This window comes from Scyliorhinus torazame, chromosome 14, assembly GCF_047496885.1.
Source record: "Scyliorhinus torazame isolate Kashiwa2021f chromosome 14, sScyTor2.1, whole genome shotgun sequence".
Taxonomy (NCBI): domain Eukaryota; kingdom Metazoa; phylum Chordata; class Chondrichthyes; order Carcharhiniformes; family Scyliorhinidae; genus Scyliorhinus; species Scyliorhinus torazame.
In genome coordinates, this window is record NC_092720.1 from 9,165,064 (window position 1) to 9,187,766 (window position 22,703).

The following is a 22,703-nucleotide window of genomic DNA, read 5'->3' on the forward strand; positions in this document are numbered from 1 at the left end:
CCGGGGGCTCCCCTGTAAATACTGACACACTCCCCGGGACTCTCTGCAAATACTGACACACTCCCCCGGGGACCCCCTGTAAATACTGACACACTCCCCGGGACTCTCTGTAAATACTGACACAATCCCCGGGAATCTATTGTAAATACTGCCCCATTCCCCGTGTCCTCTGTCAATACTGACACACGACCAGGGACCCTCTGTAAATATTGACGCACCCCGGGGACCCTCTGTAAATACTGACCCACTGCCCGGGACGCCCTGGAAATACTGACACACTCCCCCGGGACCCCCTGTAAATACTGACACGCTCCCCCGGGGACACCCCTGTAAATACTGACACACTCCCCGGGACTCTCTGTAAATACTGACACACTCCTCGGGAATCTACTGTAAATACTGACACACTCCCCGTGTCCTCTGTCAATACTGACACATTCCCGAGACCCTCTGTAAATACTGACACACTCCCCGGGGACTCCTTGTAAATACTGACACACTCCCCGGGGACCCCCTGTAAATACTGACACAGTCCCCAGGGGATCCTCTGTAACTACTGACACACTCCCCTGGGACCCCCTGTAAATACTGACACACTCCCCGGGGACCCCCTGTAAATACTGACACACTCCCCCGGGGACCCCCTGCCAATACTGACACACTCCTCGGGGCCCCCTATAAATATTGACATACCCCCCGGGACCCCCTGTAAATACTGACACACTCCCCGAGGACTCCCCTGTAAATACTGACACACTCTCCGGGGACCCCCTGTAAATACTGACACACCCCCCGGTGACCCCCCTGTAAATACTCACACACTCCCCGGGGGACCCTCTGTAAATATTGACACTCTGCCCGGGAAATACTGACACACTCCCCGGGACCCTCTGTGAATACTGACTCACTCCCCGCGGACTGCCTGTAAATACTGACACACTCCCCGGGACCCTCTGTAAATACTGACGCACTCCCCGGGGGACCCTCTGTAAATATTGACACACTCCCCGAGGACCACCTGTAAATACTGACACACTCCCCGGGATCCTCAGTAAATACTGACACACTCCCGGGGTCCCCCTGTAAATACTGACACACTCCCGGGGACACTCTGTAAATACTGACACACTCCCGGGGACCCCTTGTAAATACTGACGCACTCCCCGGGGACCCCCTGTAAATACTGACACACTGCCCAGGCACCCCCTGTAAATACTGACACACTCCCCGGGGACCCCCTGTAAATACTGACACACTCCCCGGGGACCCCCTGTAAATACTGACACACTTCCCGGGGGCCCCCTGTAAATACTGACACACTCCCCGGGGACCCCCTGTAAATACTGACACACTGCCCAGGGACCCCCTGTAAATACTGACACACTCCCCGGGGACCCCCTGTAAATACTGACACACTCCCCGGGGACCCCCTGTAAATACTGACACACTTCCCGGGGGCCCCCTGTAAATACTGACACACTCCCCGGGGACCCCCTGTAAATACTGACGCACTCCCCGGGGACTCCCTGTAAATACTGACACACTCCCCGGGGACTCCTGTAAATACTGACACACTCCCCGGGGACTCCCCTGTAAATACTGACTCACTCCCCGGGGACTCCCCTGTAAATACTGACACACTCCCCGGGACTCTCTGTAAATACTGACACACTCCCCGGGAACTCCCTGTAAATACTGACACACTCCCCGGGGGCCCCCTGTAAATACTGACACACTCCCCGGGGGACCCCTGTAAATACTGACACGCTCCCCGGGGGCCCCCTGTAAATACTGACACACTCCCCGGGGGCCCCCTGTAAATACTGACACACTCCCCGGGGGCCCCCTGTAAATACTGACACACTCCCCGGGGCTCCCTGTAAATACTGACACACTCCCCGGGGGACCCCTGTAAATACTGACACGCTCCCCGGGGGTCCCCTGTAAATACTGACACACTCCCCGGGGGCCCCCTGTAAATACTGACACGCTCCCCGGGGGCCCCCTGTAAATACTGACACACTCCACGGGGACACCTCTGTAAATACTGACACACTCCCCGGGGACCCCCTGTAAATACTGACACACTCCCCGGGGACCCCTTGTAAATTCTGACACACTCCCCGGGACTCCCTGTAAATACTGACACACTCCCCGGGGACCCCTGTAAATACTGACACACTCCCCGGGGTCTCCCTGTAAATACTGACACACTCCCCGGGACTCCCTGTAAATACTGACACACTCCCCGGGACTCCCTGTAAATACTGACACACTCCCTGGGGACCCCCTGTAAATACTGACACACTCCCCGGGACTCCCTGTAAATACTGACACACTTCACGGGGACCCCCTGTAAATACTGACACACACCCCGGGGTCTCCCCTGTAAATACTGACACACTCCCCGGGGGACCCCCTGTAACTACTGACACACTCCCCCGGGGACCCCCTGTAAATACTGACACACTCCCCGGGACTCTCTGTAAATACTCACACACTCCCCGGGGGACCCTCTGTAAATATTGACACTCTGCCGGGAAATACTGACACACTCCCCGGGACCCTCTGTAAATACTGACACACTGCCCAGGGACCCCCTGTAAATACTGACACACTCCCCGGGGACCCCCTGTAAATACTGACACACTCCCCGGGGACCCCCTGTAAATACTGACACACTCCCCGGGACTCTCTGTAAATACTGACACAATCCCCGGTAATCTATTGTAAATACTGCCCCATTCCCCGTGTCCTCTGTCAATACTGACACACGACCAGGGACCCTCTGTAAATATTGACGCACCCCGGGGACACTCTGTAAATACTGACACACTCCCCAGGGACACCCTGTAAATACTGACCCACTGCCCGGGACGCCCTGGAAATACTGACACACTCCCCCGGGACCCCCTGTAAATACTGACACACCCCCCGGTGACCCCCCTGTAAATACTCACACACTCCCCGGGGGACCCTCTGTAAATATTGACACTCTGCCCGGGAAATACTGACACACTCCCCGGGACCCTCTGTGAATACTGACTCACTCCCCGCGGACTGCCTGTAAATACTGACACACTCCCCGGGACCCTCTGTAAATACTGACACACTCCCCGAGGACCACCTGTAAATACTGACACACTCCCCGGGATCCTCAGTAAATACTGACACACTCCCGGGGTCCCCCTGTAAATACTGACACACTCCCGGGGACACTCTGTAAATACTGACACACTCCCGGGGACCCCTTGTAAATACTGACGCACTCCCCGGGGACCCCCTGTAAATACTGACACACTCCCCGGGGACCCCCTGTAAATACTGACACACTCCCGGGGACCCCTTGTAAATACTGACGCACTCCCCGGGGACCCCCTGTAAATACTGACACACTCCCCGGGGACCCCCTGTAAATACTGACGCACTCCCCGGGGACTCCCTGTAAATACTGACACACTCCCCGGGGACTCCTGTAAATACTGACACACTCCCCGGGGACTCCCCTGTAAATACTGACACACTCCCCGGGGACCCCCTGTAAATACTGACACACTCCCCGGGGACCCCCTGTAAATACTGACACACTCCCCGGGGGCCCCCTGTAAATACTGACACACTCCCCGGGGCCCCCCTGTAAATACTGACACACTCCCCGGGGGCCCCCTGTAAATACTGACACACTCCCCGGGGGCCCCCTGTAAATACTGACACACTCCACGTGGGCCCCCTGTAAATACTGACACACTCCCCGGGGCCCCCCTGTAAATACTGACACACTCCCCGGGGGCCCCCTGTAAATACTGACACACTCCACGGGGGCCCCCTGTAAATACTGACACACTCCCCGGGGGCCCCCTGTAAATACTGACACACTCCCCGGGGGCTCCCCTGTAAATACTGACACACTCCCTGGGGACCCCCTGTAAATACTGACACACTCCCCGGGGACCCCCTGTAAATACTGACACACTCCACGGGGACACCTCTGTAAATACTGACACACTCCCCGGGGGCCCCCTGTAAATACTGACACACTCCCCGGGGACCCCCTGTAAATACTGACACACTCCCCGGGGACCCCCTGTAAATACTGACACACTCCCCGGGGACCCCCTGTAAATACTGACACACTCCCCGGGGGCCCCCTGTAAATACTGACACACTCCCCGGGGCCCCCCTGTAAATACTGACACACTCCCCGGGGGCCCCCTGTAAATACTGACACACTCCCCGGGGGCCCCCTGTAAATACTGACACACTCCACGTGGGCCCCCTGTAAATACTGACACACTCCCCGGGGCCCCCCTGTAAATACTGACACACTCCCCGGGGGCCCCCTGTAAATACTGACACACTCCACGGGGGCCCCCTGTAAATACTGACACACTCCCCGGGGGCCCCCTGTAAATACTGACACACTCCCCGGGGGCTCCCCTGTAAATACTGACACACTCCCTGGGGACCCCCTGTAAATACTGACACACTCCCCGGGGACCCCCTGTAAATACTGACACACTCCACGGGGACACCTCTGTAAATACTGACACACTCCCCGGGGGCCCCCTGTAAATACTGACACACTCCCCGGGGACCCCCTGTAAATACTGACACACACCCCGGGGACCCCTTGTAAATTCTGACACACTCCCCGGGGGCTCCCCTGTAAATACTGACAAACTCCCCGGGGACCCCCTGTAAATACTGACACACTCTCCGGGGACTCCCTGTAAATCCTGACACACTCCCCGGGGACCCCCTGTAAATACTGACGCACTCCCCGGGACTCTCTGTAATTACTGACACACTCCCCGGGGACCCCCTGTAAATACTGACGCACTCCCCGGGACTCTCTGTAAATACTGACGCACTCCCCGGGACTCTCTGTAAATACTGACACAATCCCCGGGAATCTATTGTAAATACTGCCCCATTCCCCGTGTCCTCTGTCAATACTGACACACGACCAGGGACCCTCTGTAAATATTGACGCACCCCGGGGACCCTCTGTAAATACAGACATACTCCCCAGGGACACCCTGTAAATACTGACACACTCCCGGGAACCCTCTGTAAATACTGACACACTCTCCGGGGAGCCCCTGTAAATACTGACACACCCCCCGGTGACCCCCCTGTAAATACTCACACACTCCCCGGGGGACCCTCTGTAAATATTAACACTCTGCCCGGGAAATACTGACACACTCCCCGGGACCCTCTGTGAATACTGACTCACTCCCCGTCGACTGCCTGTAAATACTGACACACTCCCCGGGGACCCCCTGTAAATACTGACACACTTCCCGGGGGCCCCCTGTAAATACTGACACACTCCCCGGGGACCCCCTGTAAATACTGACGCACTCCCCGGGGACTCCCTGTAAATACTGACACACTCCCCGGGGACTCCTGTAAATACTGACACACTCCCCGGGGACTCCCCTGTAAATACTGACACACTCCCCGGGGACTCCCCTGTAAATACTGACACACTCCCCGGGACTCTCTGTAAATACTGACACACTCCCCGGGAACTCCCTGTAAATACTGACACACTCCCCGGGGGCCCCCTGTAAATACTGACACACTCCCCGGGGGACCCCTGTAAATACTGACACGCTCCCCGGGGGCCCCCTGTAAATACTGACACACTCCCCGGGGGCCCCCTGTAAATACTGACACACTCCCCGGGGGCCCCCTGTAAATACTGACACACTCCCCGGGGGCCCCCTGTAAATACTGACACACTCCCCGGGGGACCCCTGTAAATACTGACACGCTCCCCGGGGGCCCCCTGTAAATACTGACACACTCCCCGGGGGCCCCCTGTAAATACTGACACGCTCCCCGGCGGCCCCCTGTAAATACTGACACACTCCACGGGGACACCTCTGTAAATACTGACACACTCCCCGGGGACCCCCTGTAAATACTGACACACTCCCCGGGGACCCCTTGTAAATTCTGACACACTCCCCGGGACTCCCTGTAAATACTGACACACTCCCCGGGGACCCCTGTAAATACTGACACACTCCCCGGGGTCTCCCTGTAAATACTGACACACTCCCCGGGACTCCCTGTAAATACTGACACACTCCCCGGGACTCCCTGTAAATACTGACACACTCCCTGGGGACCCCCTGTAAATACTGACACACTCCGCGGGACTCCCTGTAAATACTGACACACTTCACGGGGACCCCCTGTAAATACTGACACACACCCCGGGGTCTCCCCTGTAAATACTGACACACTCCCCGGGGGACCCCCTGTAAATACTGACACACTCCCCCGGGGACCCCCTGTAAATACTGACACACTCCCCGGGACTCTCTGTAAATACTCACACACTCCCCGGGGGACCCTCTGTAAATATTGACACTCTGCCGGGAAATACTGACACACTCCCCGGGACCCTCTGTAAATACTGACACACTGCCCAGGGACCCCCTGTAAATACTGACACACTCCCCGGGGACCCCCTGTAAATACTGACACACTCCCCGGGGACCCCCTGTAAATACTGACACACTCCCCGGGACTCTCTGTAAATACTGACACAATCCCCGGTAATCTATTGTAAATACTGCCCCATTCCCCGTGTCCTCTGTCAATACTGACACACGACCAGGGACCCTCTGTAAATATTGACGCACCCCGGGGACCCTCTGTAAATACTGACACACTCCCCAGGGACACCCTGTAAATACTGACCCACTGCCCGGGACGCCCTGGAAATACTGACACACTCCCCCGGGACCCCCTGTAAATACTGACACACCCCCCGGTGACCCCCCTGTAAATACTCACACACTCCCCGGGGGACCCTCTGTAAATATTGACACTCTGCCCGGGAAATACTGACACACTCCCCGGGACCCTCTGTGAATACTGACTCACTCCCCGCGGACTGCCTGTAAATACTGACACACTCCCCGGGACCCTCTGTAAATACTGACACACTCCCCGAGGACCACCTGTAAATACTGACACACTCCCCGGGATCCTCAGTAAATACTGACACACTCCCGGGGTCCCCCTGTAAATACTGACACACTCCCGGGGACACTCTGTAAATACTGACACACTCCCGGGGACCCCTTGTAAATACTGACGCACTCCCCGGGGACCCCCTGTAAATACTGACACACTCCCCGGGGACCCCCTGTAAATACTGACACACTCCCGGGGACCCCTTGTAAATACTGACGCACTCCCCGGGGACCCCCTGTAAATACTGACACACTCCCCGGGGACCCCCTGTAAATACTGACGCACTCCCCGGGGACTCCCTGTAAATACTGACACACTCCCCGGGGACTCCTGTAAATACTGACACACTCCCCGGGGACTCCCCTGTAAATACTGACACACTCCCCGGGGACCCCCTGTAAATACTGACACACTCCCCGGGGACCCCCTGTAAATACTGACACACTCCCCGGGGGCCCCCTGTAAATACTGACACACTCCCCGGGGCCCCCCTGTAAATACTGACACACTCCCCGGGGGCCCCCTGTAAATACTGACACACTCCCCGGGGGCCCCCTGTAAATACTGACACACTCCACGTGGGCCCCCTGTAAATACTGACACACTCCCCGGGGCCCCCCTGTAAATACTGACACACTCCCCGGGGGCCCCCTGTAAATACTGACACACTCCACGGGGGCCCCCTGTAAATACTGACACACTCCCCGGGGGCCCCCTGTAAATACTGACACACTCCCCGGGGGCTCCCCTGTAAATACTGACACACTCCCTGGGGACCCCCTGTAAATACTGACACACTCCCCGGGGACCCCCTGTAAATACTGACACACTCCACGGGGACACCTCTGTAAATACTGACACACTCCCCGGGGGCCCCCTGTAAATACTGACACACTCCCCGGGGACCCCCTGTAAATACTGACACACACCCCGGGGACCCCTTGTAAATTCTGACACACTCCCCGGGGGCTCCCCTGTAAATACTGACAAACTCCCCGGGGACCCCCTGTAAATACTGACACACTCTCCGGGGACTCCCTGTAAATCCTGACACACTCCCCGGGGACCCCCTGTAAATACTGACGCACTCCCCGGGACTCTCTGTAATTACTGACACACTCCCCGGGGACCCCCTGTAAATACTGACACAATCCCCGGGAATCTATTGTAAATACTGCCCCATTCCCCGTGTCCTCTGTCAATACTGACACACGACCAGGGACCCTCTGTAAATATTGACGCACCCCGGGGACCCTCTGTAAATACAGACATACTCCCCAGGGACACCCTGTAAATACTGACACACTCCCGGGAACCCTCTGTAAATACTGACACACTCTCCGGGGAGCCCCTGTAAATACTGACACACCCCCCGGTGACCCCCCTGTAAATACTCACACACTCCCCGGGGGACCCTCTGTAAATATTGACACTCTGCCCGGGAAATACTGACACACTCCCCGGGACCCTCTGTGAATACTGACTCACTCCCCGTCGACTGCCTGTAAATACTGACACACTCCCCGGGACACTCTGTAAGTACTGGACCTGGTATTGGGGAATGAGCCCGACCAGGTCGTAGAGGTTTCAGTAGGGGAGCATTTCGGGAACAGTGACCACAATTCAGTAAGTTTTAAAGTGCTGGTGGACAAGGATAAGAGTGGTCCGAGGATGAATGTGCTAAATTGGGGGAAGGCTAATTATAACAATATTAGGCGGGAACTGAAGAACATAGATTGGGGGCGGATGTTTGAGGGCAAATCAACATCTGACATGTGGGAGGCTTTCAAGTGTCAGTTGAAAGGAAATCAGGACCGGCATGTTCCTGTGAGGAAGAAGGATAAATACGGCAATTTTTGGGAACCTTGGATAACGAGGGATATTGTAGGCCTCGTCAAAAAGAAAAAGGAGGCATTTGTCAGGGCTAAAAGGCTGGGAACAGACGAAGCCTGTGTGGAATATAAGGAAAGGAGGAAGGAAGGAATCAGGAGGGCTAGAAGGGGTCATGAAAAGTCATTGGCAAATAGGGTTAAGTAAAATCCCAAGGCTTTTTACACGTACATAAAAAGCAAGAGGGTAGCCAGGGAATGGGTTGGCCCACTGAAGGATAGGCAAGGGAATCTATGTGTGGAGCCAGAGGAAATGGGCGAGGTACTAAATGAATACTTTGCATCAGTATTCACCAAAGAGAAGGAATTGGTAGCTGTTGAGTCTGGAGAAGGGTGTGTAGATAGCCTGGGTCACATTGAGATCCAAAAAGACGAGGTGTTGGGCGTCTTGAAAAATATTAAAGTAGATAAGTCCCGAGGGCCTAATGGGATCTACCCCACAATACTGAAGGAGGCTGGAGAGGAAATTGCTGAGGCCTTGGCAGAAATCTTTGGATCCTCACTGTCTTCAGGTGATGTCCTGGAGGACTGGAGAATAGCCAATGTTGCTCCTCTGTTTAAGAAGGGTAGCAAGGATAATCCAGGGAACTACAGGCCGGTGAGCCTTACTTCAGTAGTAGGAAAATTACTGGAGAGAATTCTTTGAGACAGGATCTACTCCCATTTGGAAGCAAATGGACGTATTAGTGAGAGGCAGCACGGTTTTGTGAAGGGGAGGTCGTGTCTCACTAACTTGATAGAGTTTTTCGAGAAGGTCACAAAGATGATTGATGCAGGTAGGGCAGTGGATGTTGTCTATATGGACTTCAGTAAGGCCTTTGACAAGGTCCCTCATGGTAGACTAGTACAAAAGGTGGGATCAGGGGTGAGCTGGCAAGGTGGATACAGAACTGGCTAGGTCATCGAAGGCAGAGAGTAGCAATGGAAGGATGCTTTTCTAATTGGAGGGCTGTGACCAGTGGTGTTCCACAGGGATCAGTGCTGGGACCTTTGCTGTTTGTAGTATATATAAATGATTTGTAGGAAAATGTAACTGGTCTGATTAGTAAGTTTGCAGACGACACAAAGGTTGGTGGAATTGCGGATAGCGATGAGGGATGTCAGAGGATACAGCAGGATTTAGATTGTTTGGAGACTCGGGCGGAGAGATGGCAGATGGAGTTTAATCCAAACAAATGTGAGGTAATGCATTTTGGAAGGTCTAATGCAGGTAGGGAATATACAGTGAATGGTAGAACCCTCAAGAGTATTGAAAGTCAGAGAGATCTAGAAGTACAGGTCTACAGGTCACTGAAAGGGGCAACACAGGTGGAGAAGGTAGTCAAGAAGGCATACGGCATGCTTGCCTTCATTGGCCGGGGCATTGAGTATAAGAATTGGCAAGTCATGTTGCAGCTGTTTCGAACCTTAGTTAGGCCACACTTGGAGTATAGTGTTCAATTCTGGTCGCCACACTACCAGAAGGACGTGGAGGCTTTCGAGAGGGTGCAGAAGAGATTTACCAGAATGTTGCCTGGTATGGAGGGCATTAGCTATGAGGAGCGGTTGAATAAACTCGGTTTATTCTCACTGGAACGACGGAGGTTGAGGGGCGACCTGATAGAGGTCTACAAAATTATGAGGGGCATAGACAGAGTGGATAGTAAGAAGCTTTTCCCCAGGGTTAAGGGGTCAATTACTAGGGGGCATAGGTTTAAGGTGAGAGGGGCAAGGTTTAGAGTAGATGTATGAGGCAAGTTTTTTACACAGAGGGTAGTGGGTGCCTGGAACTCGCTACCGGAGGAGGTGGTGGAAGCAGGGACGATAGTAACATTTAAGGGGCATCTTGACAAATACATGAATAGGATGGGAACAGTGGGATATGGACCCAGGAAGTGTAGAAGATTGTAATTTAGTCGGGCAGCATGGTTGGCACGGGCTTGGATGGCCGAAGGGCCTGTTCCTGTGCTGTACATTTCTTTGTTCTTTGTTCCCCAGGGACTCCCTGTAAATACTGACACACTCCCCGGGGATCCTCTGTGCATACTGACATACTCCCCGGGGGACCCCCTGTAAATACTGACACACTCCCCGGGGATCCTCTGTGCATACTGACACACTCCCCGGGGACTCCCTGTAAATACTGACACACTCCCCGGGGACTCCCTGTAAATACTGACACACTCCCCGGGGGACCCCCTGTAAATACTGACACACTCCCCGGGGACTCCCTGTAAATACTGACACACTCCCCGGGGATCCTCTGTGCATACTGACACACTCCCCGGGGGACCCCCTGTAAATACTGACACACTCCCCGGGGACTCCCTGTAAATACTGACACACTCCCCGGGGACCCTCAGTAAATATTGACAGGGTCCCCGGGAACACCATGTAAATAGACCGTAGGATCATAGAATTTACAGTGCAGAAGGAGGCCATTCGGCCCATCGGGTCTGCACCGGCCCTTGGAAAGAGCACCCTACTTAAGCCCACATCCCCACACTATACCCGTTACCCAGTAACCCCACCTAACCTGTTTTGGACACTAAGGGCAATTTATCATGGCCAATCACCTAACCTGCACATCTTTGGACTGTGGGAGGAAACCGGAGCACCCGGAGGAAACCCACGCAGACACTGGGAGAACATGCAGACTCCGCACAAACAGTGACCCAAGCCAGGAATCGAACCTGCGACCCTGGAGCTGTGAAGCAACTGTGGTAACTACCGTGCTACCGTGCTGCCCAATACTGACACTCTCCCCGGGGACCCTCTGTAAATACCGACACACTGCCCGGGGACCCTCCGTGAATACTAATACACTCCCCCGGACCCTCTGTCAATACCGACACACTCCCCGGGGACCCTCTGTAAATACCGACACACTCCCCGGGGACACTCTGTAAATACTGACACACTCCCCGGGGACCCTCTGTAAATACTGACATACTCGCCGGGGACCCTCTGTAAATACTGACACACTCCCTCGGACACTCTGTAAATACTGACACACTCCCCGGGGACCCCCTGTAAATACTGACACACTCCCCGGGGACACTCCCCGGGGACCCTCTGTAAACACTGATACACTCCCCGGGGACCCTCAGTAAGTACTGACACACTCCCCCGGACCCTCTGTAAATACTGACACACTCCCCGGGGACACTCTGTAAACACTGACACACTCCACGGGGACACTCTGTAAATACTGACACACTCCCCGGGGACCCTCTGCAAATACTGACACACTCTCCGGGGACACCCTGTAAATACTGACAAACTCCTCAGCGTCCCCTGTAATTACTGACACACTCCCCGGGGTCCCCTGTAAATACTGACACACTCCCCGGGTACAACCTGTAATTACTGACACACTCCCCGGACCCTCTGTAAATACTGACACACTCCCCGGGGACCCCCTGTAAATACTGACACACTCTCCGGGGACAGCCTGTAATTACTGACACACTCCCCAGGACCCTCTATAAATACTGACCAACTCCCCAGGGACCCCCTGTAATTACTGACACACTCCCCGGGGACCACCTGTAAATACTGACTCACTCACCGGGACCCCCTGTAATTAATGACACACTCCCCGGGGACACCCTGTAATTACTGACACACTCCCCAGGACCCTCTGTAATTACTGACATACTCCCCGGGGGACCCCCTGTAAATACTGACACACTCCCCGGGGGACCCCCTGTAAATACTGACACACTCCCTGGGGACCCTCTGTAAATACTGACACACTCTCCGGGGAGCCCCTGTAAATACTGGCACACTCCCCGGGACCCTCTGTAAATAATGACACACTCTCCGGGGAGCCCCTGTAAATACTGACACACTCCCTGGGACCCCCTGTAATTACTGACACATTCCCCGGCGACACCCTGTAATTACTGACACACTCCTCAGGAGCCTCTGTCAATACTGACACATTCCCGAGACCCTCTGTAAATACTGACATACTCCCCGGGGGACCCCATGTAAATACTGACACACTCCCCGGGGGACCCCCTGTAAATACTGACACACTCCCTGGGGACCCTCTGTAATACTGACACACTCTCCGGGAACCCTCTGTAAATAATGACACACTCCCCGGGACCCCCTGTAATTACTGACACATTCCCCGGGACCCCATGTAATTACTGACACGCTCCCCGGGGACACCCTGTAATTATTGACACACTCCCCGGGACCATCTGTAAATACTGACACACTCCCCGGGGTCCCCTGTAAATACTGACACACTCCCCGGGACCCTCTGTAAATACTGACACACTCCCCAGGACCCTCTGTAATTACTGACATACTCCCCGGGGGACCCCTTGTAAATACTGACACACTCCCCGGGGGACCCCCTGTAAATACTGACACACTCCCTGGGGACCCTATGTAAATACTGACACACTCTCCGGGGAGCCCCTGTAAATACTGGCACACTCCCCGGGACCCCCTGTAATTACTGACACACTCCACGGGGACACCCTGTAATTACTGACTCACTCACCGGGACCCCCCGCAATTACTGACACACTCCCCGGGGACACCCTGTAATTACTGACACACTCCCCAGGACCCTCTGTAATTACTGACATACTCCCCGAGGGACCCCCTGTAAATACTGACACACTCTCCGGGGAGCCCCTGTAAATACTGACACATTCCCCGGGACCCCATGTAATTACTGACACGCTCTCCGGGGACACCCTGTAATTATTGACACACTCCCCGGGACCATCTGTAAATACTGACACACTCCCCGGGGTCCCCTGTAAATACTGACACACTCCCCGGGAACCCCTGTAAATACTGACACACTCCCCGGGGTCCACTGTAAATACTGACACACTCCCCGGGAACCCCTGTAAATACTGACACACTCCCCGGGGTCCCCTGTAAATACTGACACACTCCCTGGGACCCCCTGTAATTACTGACACATTCCCCGGCGACACCCTGTAATTACTGACACACTCCTCAGGAGCCTCTGTCAATACTGACACATTCCCGAGACCCTCTGTAAATACTGACATACTCCCCGGGGGACCCCATGTAAATACTGACACACTCCCCGGGGGACCCCCTGTAAATACTGACACACTCCCTGGGGACCCTCTGTAATACTGACACACTCTCCGGGAACCCTCTGTAAATAATGACACACTCCCCGGGACCCCCTGTAATTACTGACACATTCCCCGGGACCCCATGTAATTACTGACACGCTCCCCGGGGACACCCTGTAATTATTGACACACTCCCCGGGACCATCTGTAAATACTGACACACTCCCCGGGGTCCCCTGTAAATACTGACACACTCCCCGGGGTCCCCTGTAAATACTGACACACTCCCCGGGAACCCCTGTAAATACTGACACACTCCCCGGGACCCTCTGTAAATACTGACACACTCCCCAGGACCCTCTGTAATTACTGACATACTCCCCGGGGGACCCCTTGTAAATACTGACACACTCCCCGGGGGACCCCCTGTAAATACTGACACACTCCCTGGGGACCCTATGTAAATACTGACACACTCTCCGGGGAGCCCCTGTAAATACTGGCACACTCCCCGGGACCCCCTGTAATTACTGACACACTCCACGGGGACACCCTGTAATTACTGACTCACTCACCGGGACCCCCCGCAATTACTGACACACTCCCCGGGGACACCCTGTAATTACTGACACACTCCCCAGGACCCTCTGTAATTACTGACATACTCCCCGGGGGACCCCCTGTAAATACTGACACACTCTCCGGGGAGCCCCTGTAAATACTGACACATTCCCCGGGACCCCATGTAATTACTGACACGCTCTCCGGGGACACCCTGTAATTATTGACACACTCCCCGGGACCATCTGTAAATACTGACACACTCCCCGGGGTCCCCTGTAAATACTGACACACTCCCCGGGAACCCCTGTAAATACTGACACACTCCCCGGGGTCCACTGTAAATACTGACACACTCCCCGGGAACCCCTGTAAATACTGACACACTCCCCGGGGTCCCCTGTAAATACTGACACACTCCCCGGGAACCCCTGTAAATACTGACACACTCCCCGGGACCCTCTGTAAATACTGACACACTCCCCGGGACCCTCTGTAAATACTGACACTCTCCCCGGGACCCTCTGTAAATACTGACACTCTCCCCGGGACCCTCTGTAAATACTGACACATTCCCCGGGGACTCTCTGTAAATACTGACACACACCCCGGGGACCCCCCCGGAAATACTGACACACTCTCCGGGGACCCTCTGTAAAAATTGACACACTCCCCGGGGACCATCTGTAAAACTGACACACTCCCCGGGGTTAACATATAAATACTGACACACTCCCCGGGACCCCCTGTAAATACTGACACACTCCCCGGGGACACCCTGTAAATACTGACACACTCCCCCGAGACCCTCTGTAAATACTGACACACTCCCCGAGACCCCCTGTAAATACTGACACATTCCCCGGGACCCTCTGTAAATACTGACACATTCCCCGGGGTTAACATAAAAATACTGACACACTCCCCGGGGACCCCCTGTAAATACTGACACACTCCCCGGGACCCTCTGTAATTACTGACACACTCCCCGGGACCCCCTGTAAATACTGACACACTCCCCGGGACCCTCTGTAATTACTGACACACTCCCCGGGACCCACTGTAAATACTGACACACTCCCCGGGGACACCTCTGTAAATACTGACACACTCCCCCGGGACCCTCTGTAAATACAGACACACTCCCCCGGGACCCTTTGTAAATACTGACACACTCCCTGGGGACCCTCTGAAAATACTGACACACTCCCCGGGGACCATCTGTAAATACTGACACACTCCCCGGGTACCATCTGTAAATACTGACACACTCTCCGGGGACCCTTCTGTAAATACTGACACACTCCCCGGGGACCCTCTGTAAATACTGACACACTCCCTGGGGACCCTCTGTAAATACTGACACACTCCCTCGGACACTCTGTAAATACTGACACACTCTCCGGGGACCCTTCTGAAAATAATGACACACTCCCCGGGGACCATCTGTAAATGCTGACAAACTCCCCAGGGACCCCCTGTAAGTACTGACTCACTCCCCGGGAACCCCCTGTAAATACTGACACACTCGCCGGGGACCCTCTGTAATTACTGACACACTCCCCGGGGACCCCCTGTAAATACTGACACACTCCCCGGGGACCCCTTGTAAATACTGACACACTCCTCGGGGACCCCCTGTAATTACTGACACACTCCACAGGATCCTCTGTAAATACTGACACACTCCCCGGGGACCCCCTGTAAATACTGACACACTCTCCGGGGACCCCCTGTAAATACTGACACATTCCCCGGGGACCCCCTGTAATTACTGACACACTCCACAGGACCCTCTGTAAATACTGACACACTCCCCGGGGACCCCCTGTAATTACTGACACACTCCACAGGATCCTCTGTAAATACTGACACACTCCCCGGGGACCCCCTGTAAATACTGACACACTCCCCGGGGACGCCCTGTAAATAATGACACATTCCCCGGGGACCCTCTGTAATTACTGACACACTCCCTGGGGACCCCCTGTAAATACTGACACATTCCCCGGGGACCCTCTGTAAATACTGACACATTCCCCGGGGTCCCCTGTAAATACTGACACACTCCCCGGGGACCCCCTGTAAATACTGACACATTCCCCGGGGACCCCCTGTAAATACTGACACACTCCCCGGGGACCCTCTGTAAATAATGACACACTCCCCGGGGTCCCCTGTAAAAACTGACACACTCCCCGGGGTCCCCTGTAAATACTGACACACTCCCCGGGACCCTCAGTAAATACTGACACACTCCCCGGGGACACCCCTGTAAATACTGACACACTCCCCAGGACCCTCTGTAAATACTGACACACTCCCTGGGGGATCCTGTGTAAATACTGACACACTCCCCGGGGACCCTCAGTAAATACTGACACACTCCCCGGGGGACCCTCTGTAAATACTGACACACTCCCCGGGGACCCCCTGTAAATACTGACACACTCCCCGGGATCCTCAGTAAATATTGACAGACTCCCCGGGAACACCATGTAAATAGACCATAGGTTCATAGAATTTTCAGTGCAGAAGGAGGCCATTCGGCCCATCAGGTCTGCACCGGCCCTTGGAAAGAGCACCCTACTTAAGCCCCACCCCCACACTATACCTGTTACCCAGTAACCCCACCTCACCTGTTTTGGACACTAAGGGCAATTTATCATGGCCAATCACCTAACCTGCACATCTTTGGATTGTGGGAGGAAACCGGAGCATCCGGAGGAAGCCCACGCAGACACGGGAAGAACGTGCAGACTCCGCACAGACAGTGACCCAAGCCGGGAATTGAACCTGGAACGCTGGAGCTGTGACGCAGCTGTGCTAACCACCGTGCTACCGTGCTGCCCAATACTGACACACTCCCCGGGGACCCTCTGTAAATACAGACACACTCCCCGGGACCCCCTGTAAATATTGACACACTCCCCGGGGACCCTCTATATATACTGACACACTCCCCGGGGACACCCTCTAAATACTGACACTCCTCTGGAGAACCCCCTGTAAATACTGACACACTCCCCAGGGAACATCTGTAAATACTGACACACTCCCCGGGGGACCCCTGTAAATACTGACACACTCCCCGGGGACCCCCTGTAAATACTGACACACTCCCCGGGGCCCCCCTGTAAATATTGACACACTCCCCGGGGACCCCCTGTAAATACTGACACACTCCCCGGGGTCCCCTGTAAATACTGACACACTCCCCGGGGCCCCTGTAAATCCTGACACACTCCCCGGGGGACCCCCTGTAAATACTGACGCACTACTCGGGGGACCCCCTGTAAAAACGGACTCACTCCCCGGGGGACCCCCTGTAAATACTGTCTCACTCCCCGGGACCCCCTGTAATTACTGACACACTCCCCGGGGACACCCTGTAATTACTGACACACTTCCCGGGGACCCTCTGTAAATACTGACACACTCCCCGGGGACCCCCTGTAAATACTGACGCATTCCCCGGGACCCCCTGTAATTACTGACACACTCCCCGGCGACTCCCTGTAAATACTGACACACTCCCCGGGGACTCCCCTATAATTACTGACACACTCCCCAGGACCCTCTGTAAATACTGACACACTCCCCGGGGACCCCTGTAAATACTGACACACTCCCCGGGGATCCCCTGTAAATACTGACACACTCCCCGGGACCCTCAGTAAATACTCACACACTCCCCGGGACCCTCAGTAAATACTGACACACTCCCCGGGGACACCCCTGTAAATACTGACACACTCCCCAGGACCCTCTGTAAATACTGACACACTCCCTGGGGGATCCTGTGTAAATACTGACACACTCCCCGGGGACCCTCAGTAAACACTGACACACTCCCCGGGGGACCCTCTGTAAATACTGACACACTCCCCGGGGACTCCCTGTAAATACTGACACACTCCCCGGGATCCTCAGTAAATATTGACAGACTCCCCGAGAACACCATGTAAATAGACCATAGGATCATAGAATTTACAGTGCAGAAGGAGGCCATTCGGCCCATCAGGTCTGCACCGGCCCTTGGAAAGAGCACCCTACTTAAGCCCACATCCCCACACTATACCTGTTACCCAGTAACCCCACCTCACCTGTTTTGGACACTACGGGCAATTTATCATGGCCAATCACCTAACCTGCACATCTTTGGATTGTGGGAGGAAACCGGAGCACCTGGAGGAAACCCACGCAGACACGGGGAGAACGTGCAGACTCCGCACAGACAGTGACCCAAGCCGGGAATTGAACCTGGAACGCTGGAGCTGTGACGCGACTGTGCTAACCACCGTGCTACCGTGCTGCCCAATACTGACACACTCCCTGGGGCCCCTCTGTAAATACAGACACACTCCCCGGGACCCTCTGTAAATACTGGCACACTCCCCGGGGACCCTCTATATATACTGACACACTCCCCGGGGACACCCTCTAAATACTGACACTCCTCTGGAGAACCCCCTGTAAATACTGACACACTCCCCAGGGAACATCTGTAAATACTGACACACTCCCTGAGACTCTCTGTAAACTCTGACACACTCCCCGGGGTCCCCTTTAAATACTGACGCATTCCCCAGGACCCCCTGTAATTACTGACACACTCCCCGGGGACTCCCTGTAAATACTGACACACTCCCCGGGGACCCCCTGTAAATACTGACGCATTCCCCGGGACCCCTGTAATTACCGACACACTCTCCGGGGACTCCCCTGTAATTACTGACACACTCCCCGGGGTCCCCTGTAAATACTGACACACTCCCCGGGGTCCCCTATAAATACTGACACACTCCCCGGGGACCCTCAGTAAATACTGACACACTCCCCAGGGACTCCCCTGTAAATACTGACACATTCCCCGGGGACCATCTGTAATTACTGACACACTCCCCGGGGACCCTCTGTAAATACTGACACACTCCCCGGGGTCCCCTGTAAATACTGACACACTCCCCGGGGTCCCCTGTAAATACTGACACACTCCCCGGGGTCCCCTGTAAATACTGACACACTCCCCGGGACCCTCAGTAAATACTCACACACTCCCCGGGACCCTCAGTAAATACTGACACACTCCCCGGGGACACCCCTGTAAATACTGACACACTCCCCAGGACCCTGTAAATACTGACACACTCCCTGGGGGATCCTGTGTAAATACTGACACAGTCCCCGGGGACTCTCAGTAAATACTGACACACTCCCCGGGGACCCCCTGTAAATACTGACACACTCCCCGGGGGACCCTCTGTAAATACTGACACACTCCCCGGGGACCCCCTGTAAATGCTGACACACTCCCCGGGGACCCTCTATATATACTGACACACTCCCCGGGGACACCCTCTAAATACTGACACTCCTCTGGTGAACCCCCTGTAAATACTGACACACTCCCCAGGGAACATCTGTAAATACTGACACACTCCCTGAGACTCTCTGTAAACTCTGACACACTCCCCGGGGTCCCCTGTAAATACTGACACACTTCCCGGGGACACCCTGTAAATACTGACACACTCCCCGGGAGCCCCCTGTAATTACGGACACACTCCCCGGGGGACCCCCTGTAAATACTGACACACTCCCCGGGGGACCCCCTGTAAATACTGAGACACTCCCTGGGGGCCCCTGTAAATACTGACACACTCCCCGGGGCCCCCTGTAAATACTGACACACTCCCCGGGGACCCCCCTGTGAATACTGACACACTCCCCGGGACCCCCTGCAAATATTGACGCACTCACTGGGGACCCGCTGTAAATACTGACGCACTCACTGGGGACCCCCTGTAAATATGACACACTCCCTCCGGGGACCCGCACAGGGATCCTCTGGAATGGTCAGGAAAAAGTTAATATTTTCTGGGAATTATAAGAATTTGTCGATATTTACAGGTGATGCCCGAGGCAGACTTGCCGAAATCCGCTCGTCACGAAAGGAATCTCCAAGTCTTCCTTGATAAATGTCCAAATGCAGGAAGAATGTCCTTGTTGCGGTGGTGGGACTGGCGCAGGTTCGTAGTCTGGGCTGTCTCCAGGTTAAACCATTGAGAAACTCACAGAGAATTGCTGATTCTCTGTCTCTCCACAAACTTCCTCATTCGGGGCTTTTCCACCCGGTCTGTCTCTGTGTTTTTCCCCTGCACCTCTGCCAGTCACTGTGCTTTGGGTCAGACTGTGTGGGGGAGGGATTGGTGCCCCCCTGGCCAGGCTGAGTGTTGAGGGCAGAGCTGAGGAGGGGGAGTGCTGCACTGTTGGAGGAGTAGCGCCCACCAATTCCAGCTGTGTGGGATCTTTCTCTGCGCAATTTGGCTGCTGTGTTTCCTCCATTGCAACAGCTGAAAGCACTCACATCTCCCTGGGGGTGTTGTGAAGACCCCCTGAGAAGATGTTGAAGCCAGGGAGAGGGGCTTCCAGGCAGACTGACAGCAGCCAGGTCTCTCCTGTCATTCACACCTGCTCAGTTTCACTGGTCAGTTTCACTGGCTCCCCGGTGAAATGTCACAGCACAGGCGGTGGGGAAGGGTCCTGGGACCCCGGGGTGGTCCCTGCTGTGACAGACCCTCTCCCTCCCTCACACACGCTCACACACTCACCTTGTCCCGTCCCCCCTCCGCACTCAGCTTCCCCATCTCCGATGCTGAGGAATCTCGAATGGTGAAGGTGCCAGAGGCTGTCACTGACACCTGGAGCCTCCCTTTTAACAGACGTGCGGCTTCAAAGCTTAAAGGAGCCGACCCCAAACGGATTGGCGCACTCTTATCAAGCCAGAGATATCGATTAACTTGATTTGATCGGATGCTCATACAGGAAAGAATCCACCCCCCTCTCGGGGATGTAGGCGAGATAATGCGGAATGCCTGTTTGTCAGAATGTGTGCGTGGGTGAATTATTGGTGAATCAGTGTGTGTTAGTGAATCACTGAGTGTGTGTTAGTGAATCACTGAGTGTGTGTTAGCGAATCACTGTCTGTGTTTGTGAATCGCTCGGTGTGTGCTAGTGAATCACTGAGTGTGTTAGTGAATCTGAGTGTGTTAGTGAATCACCTTAGTGTGTGTTCGTGAATCACTGAGTGTGTGTTAGTGAATCAGTATGTGTTTGTTAGTGAATTAGTGTGTGTTAGTGAATCACTGAGTGTGTGTTAGTGAATCACAGTGAGTTAGTGAATCAGTGAGTGTGTTAGTGAATTACTGAATGTGTGTTAGTGAATCACAGAGTGTGTGTTAGCGAATCACTGAGTGTGTGTTAGCGAATCACTGTGTGTGTTAGTGAATCATCAGGTGTGTGTTAGTGAATCACTGAGTGTGTGTTAGTGAATCACTGAGTGTGTTAATGATTCAGTGAGTGTGTTAGCGAATCACTGAGTGTGTTAATGAATCACTGGGTGTGTTAGTGAATCACTGAGTGTGTGTTAGTGAATCACTGAGTGCGTGTTAGTGAATCACTGAGTGTGTGTTAGTGAATCTGAGTGTGTTAGTGAATCACATGAATGTGTGTTAGTGAATCACTGAGTGTGTGTTAGTGAATCAGTGTGTGTTTGTTAATTAATTAGTGTGTGTTAGTGAATCACTGTGTGTGTTATTGAATCGTTAGGTGTTTGTTTTGAATCACTCGGTGTGTGTTAGTGAATCATTGAGTATGTGTTGGTGCATCACTGTGTGTTAGTGAATCACTGAGTGTGTGTTAGCGAATCACTGTGTGTGTTAGTGAATCGCCAGATGTGTGTTAGTGAATCACTGAGTGTGTTAGTGAATCACTGAGTGTGCGTTAGTGAATCACTGAGTGTGTGTAGTGAATCAGTGTGCGTTAGTGAATCACTGAATGTGTGTTAGTGAATCACTGAGTGTATGTTAGTGAAACAGTGAGTGTGTTAGTGAATCACTGAGTGTGTTAGTGAATCACTGAGTGTGCATTAGTGAATCACTGAGTGTGTGTTAGTGAATCACTGTGTGTGTTAGTGAATCACTGAGTTTTTTAATGAATCACTGAGTGTGTTAGTGAATCACTGAGCGTGTGTTAGTGAATCAGTGTGTGTTAGTGAATCACTGAATGTGTGTTAGTGAATCACTGAATAAGTGTTAGTGAATCAGTGAGTGTGTTAGTGAATCAGTGCCTGTCAGTGAATCACTGAGTGTGTGTTAGTGAATCACTGAGTGTGTTAATGATTCAGTGAGTG

The 22,703-nt window shown here is 54.1% G+C and overlaps 1 protein-coding gene across 1 annotated transcript in view; it reads right to left on the reverse strand.

Moving 5' to 3' along the window:
• Nucleotides 1–21,348, reverse strand: part of slc2a2 (solute carrier family 2 member 2) — a 93,316-nt gene extending 71,968 nt beyond the window's left edge. Inside the window, exon 1 of the mRNA XM_072473660.1 lies at nt 21,124–21,348. Coding sequence (XP_072329761.1) covers nt 21,124–21,333 — 210 coding nt within the window. The 5' untranslated portion in view covers nt 21,334–21,348. The remainder of the gene's footprint in view (nt 1–21,123) is intronic.
• Between the last annotated feature and the right edge of the window lie 1,355 nt (nt 21,349–22,703).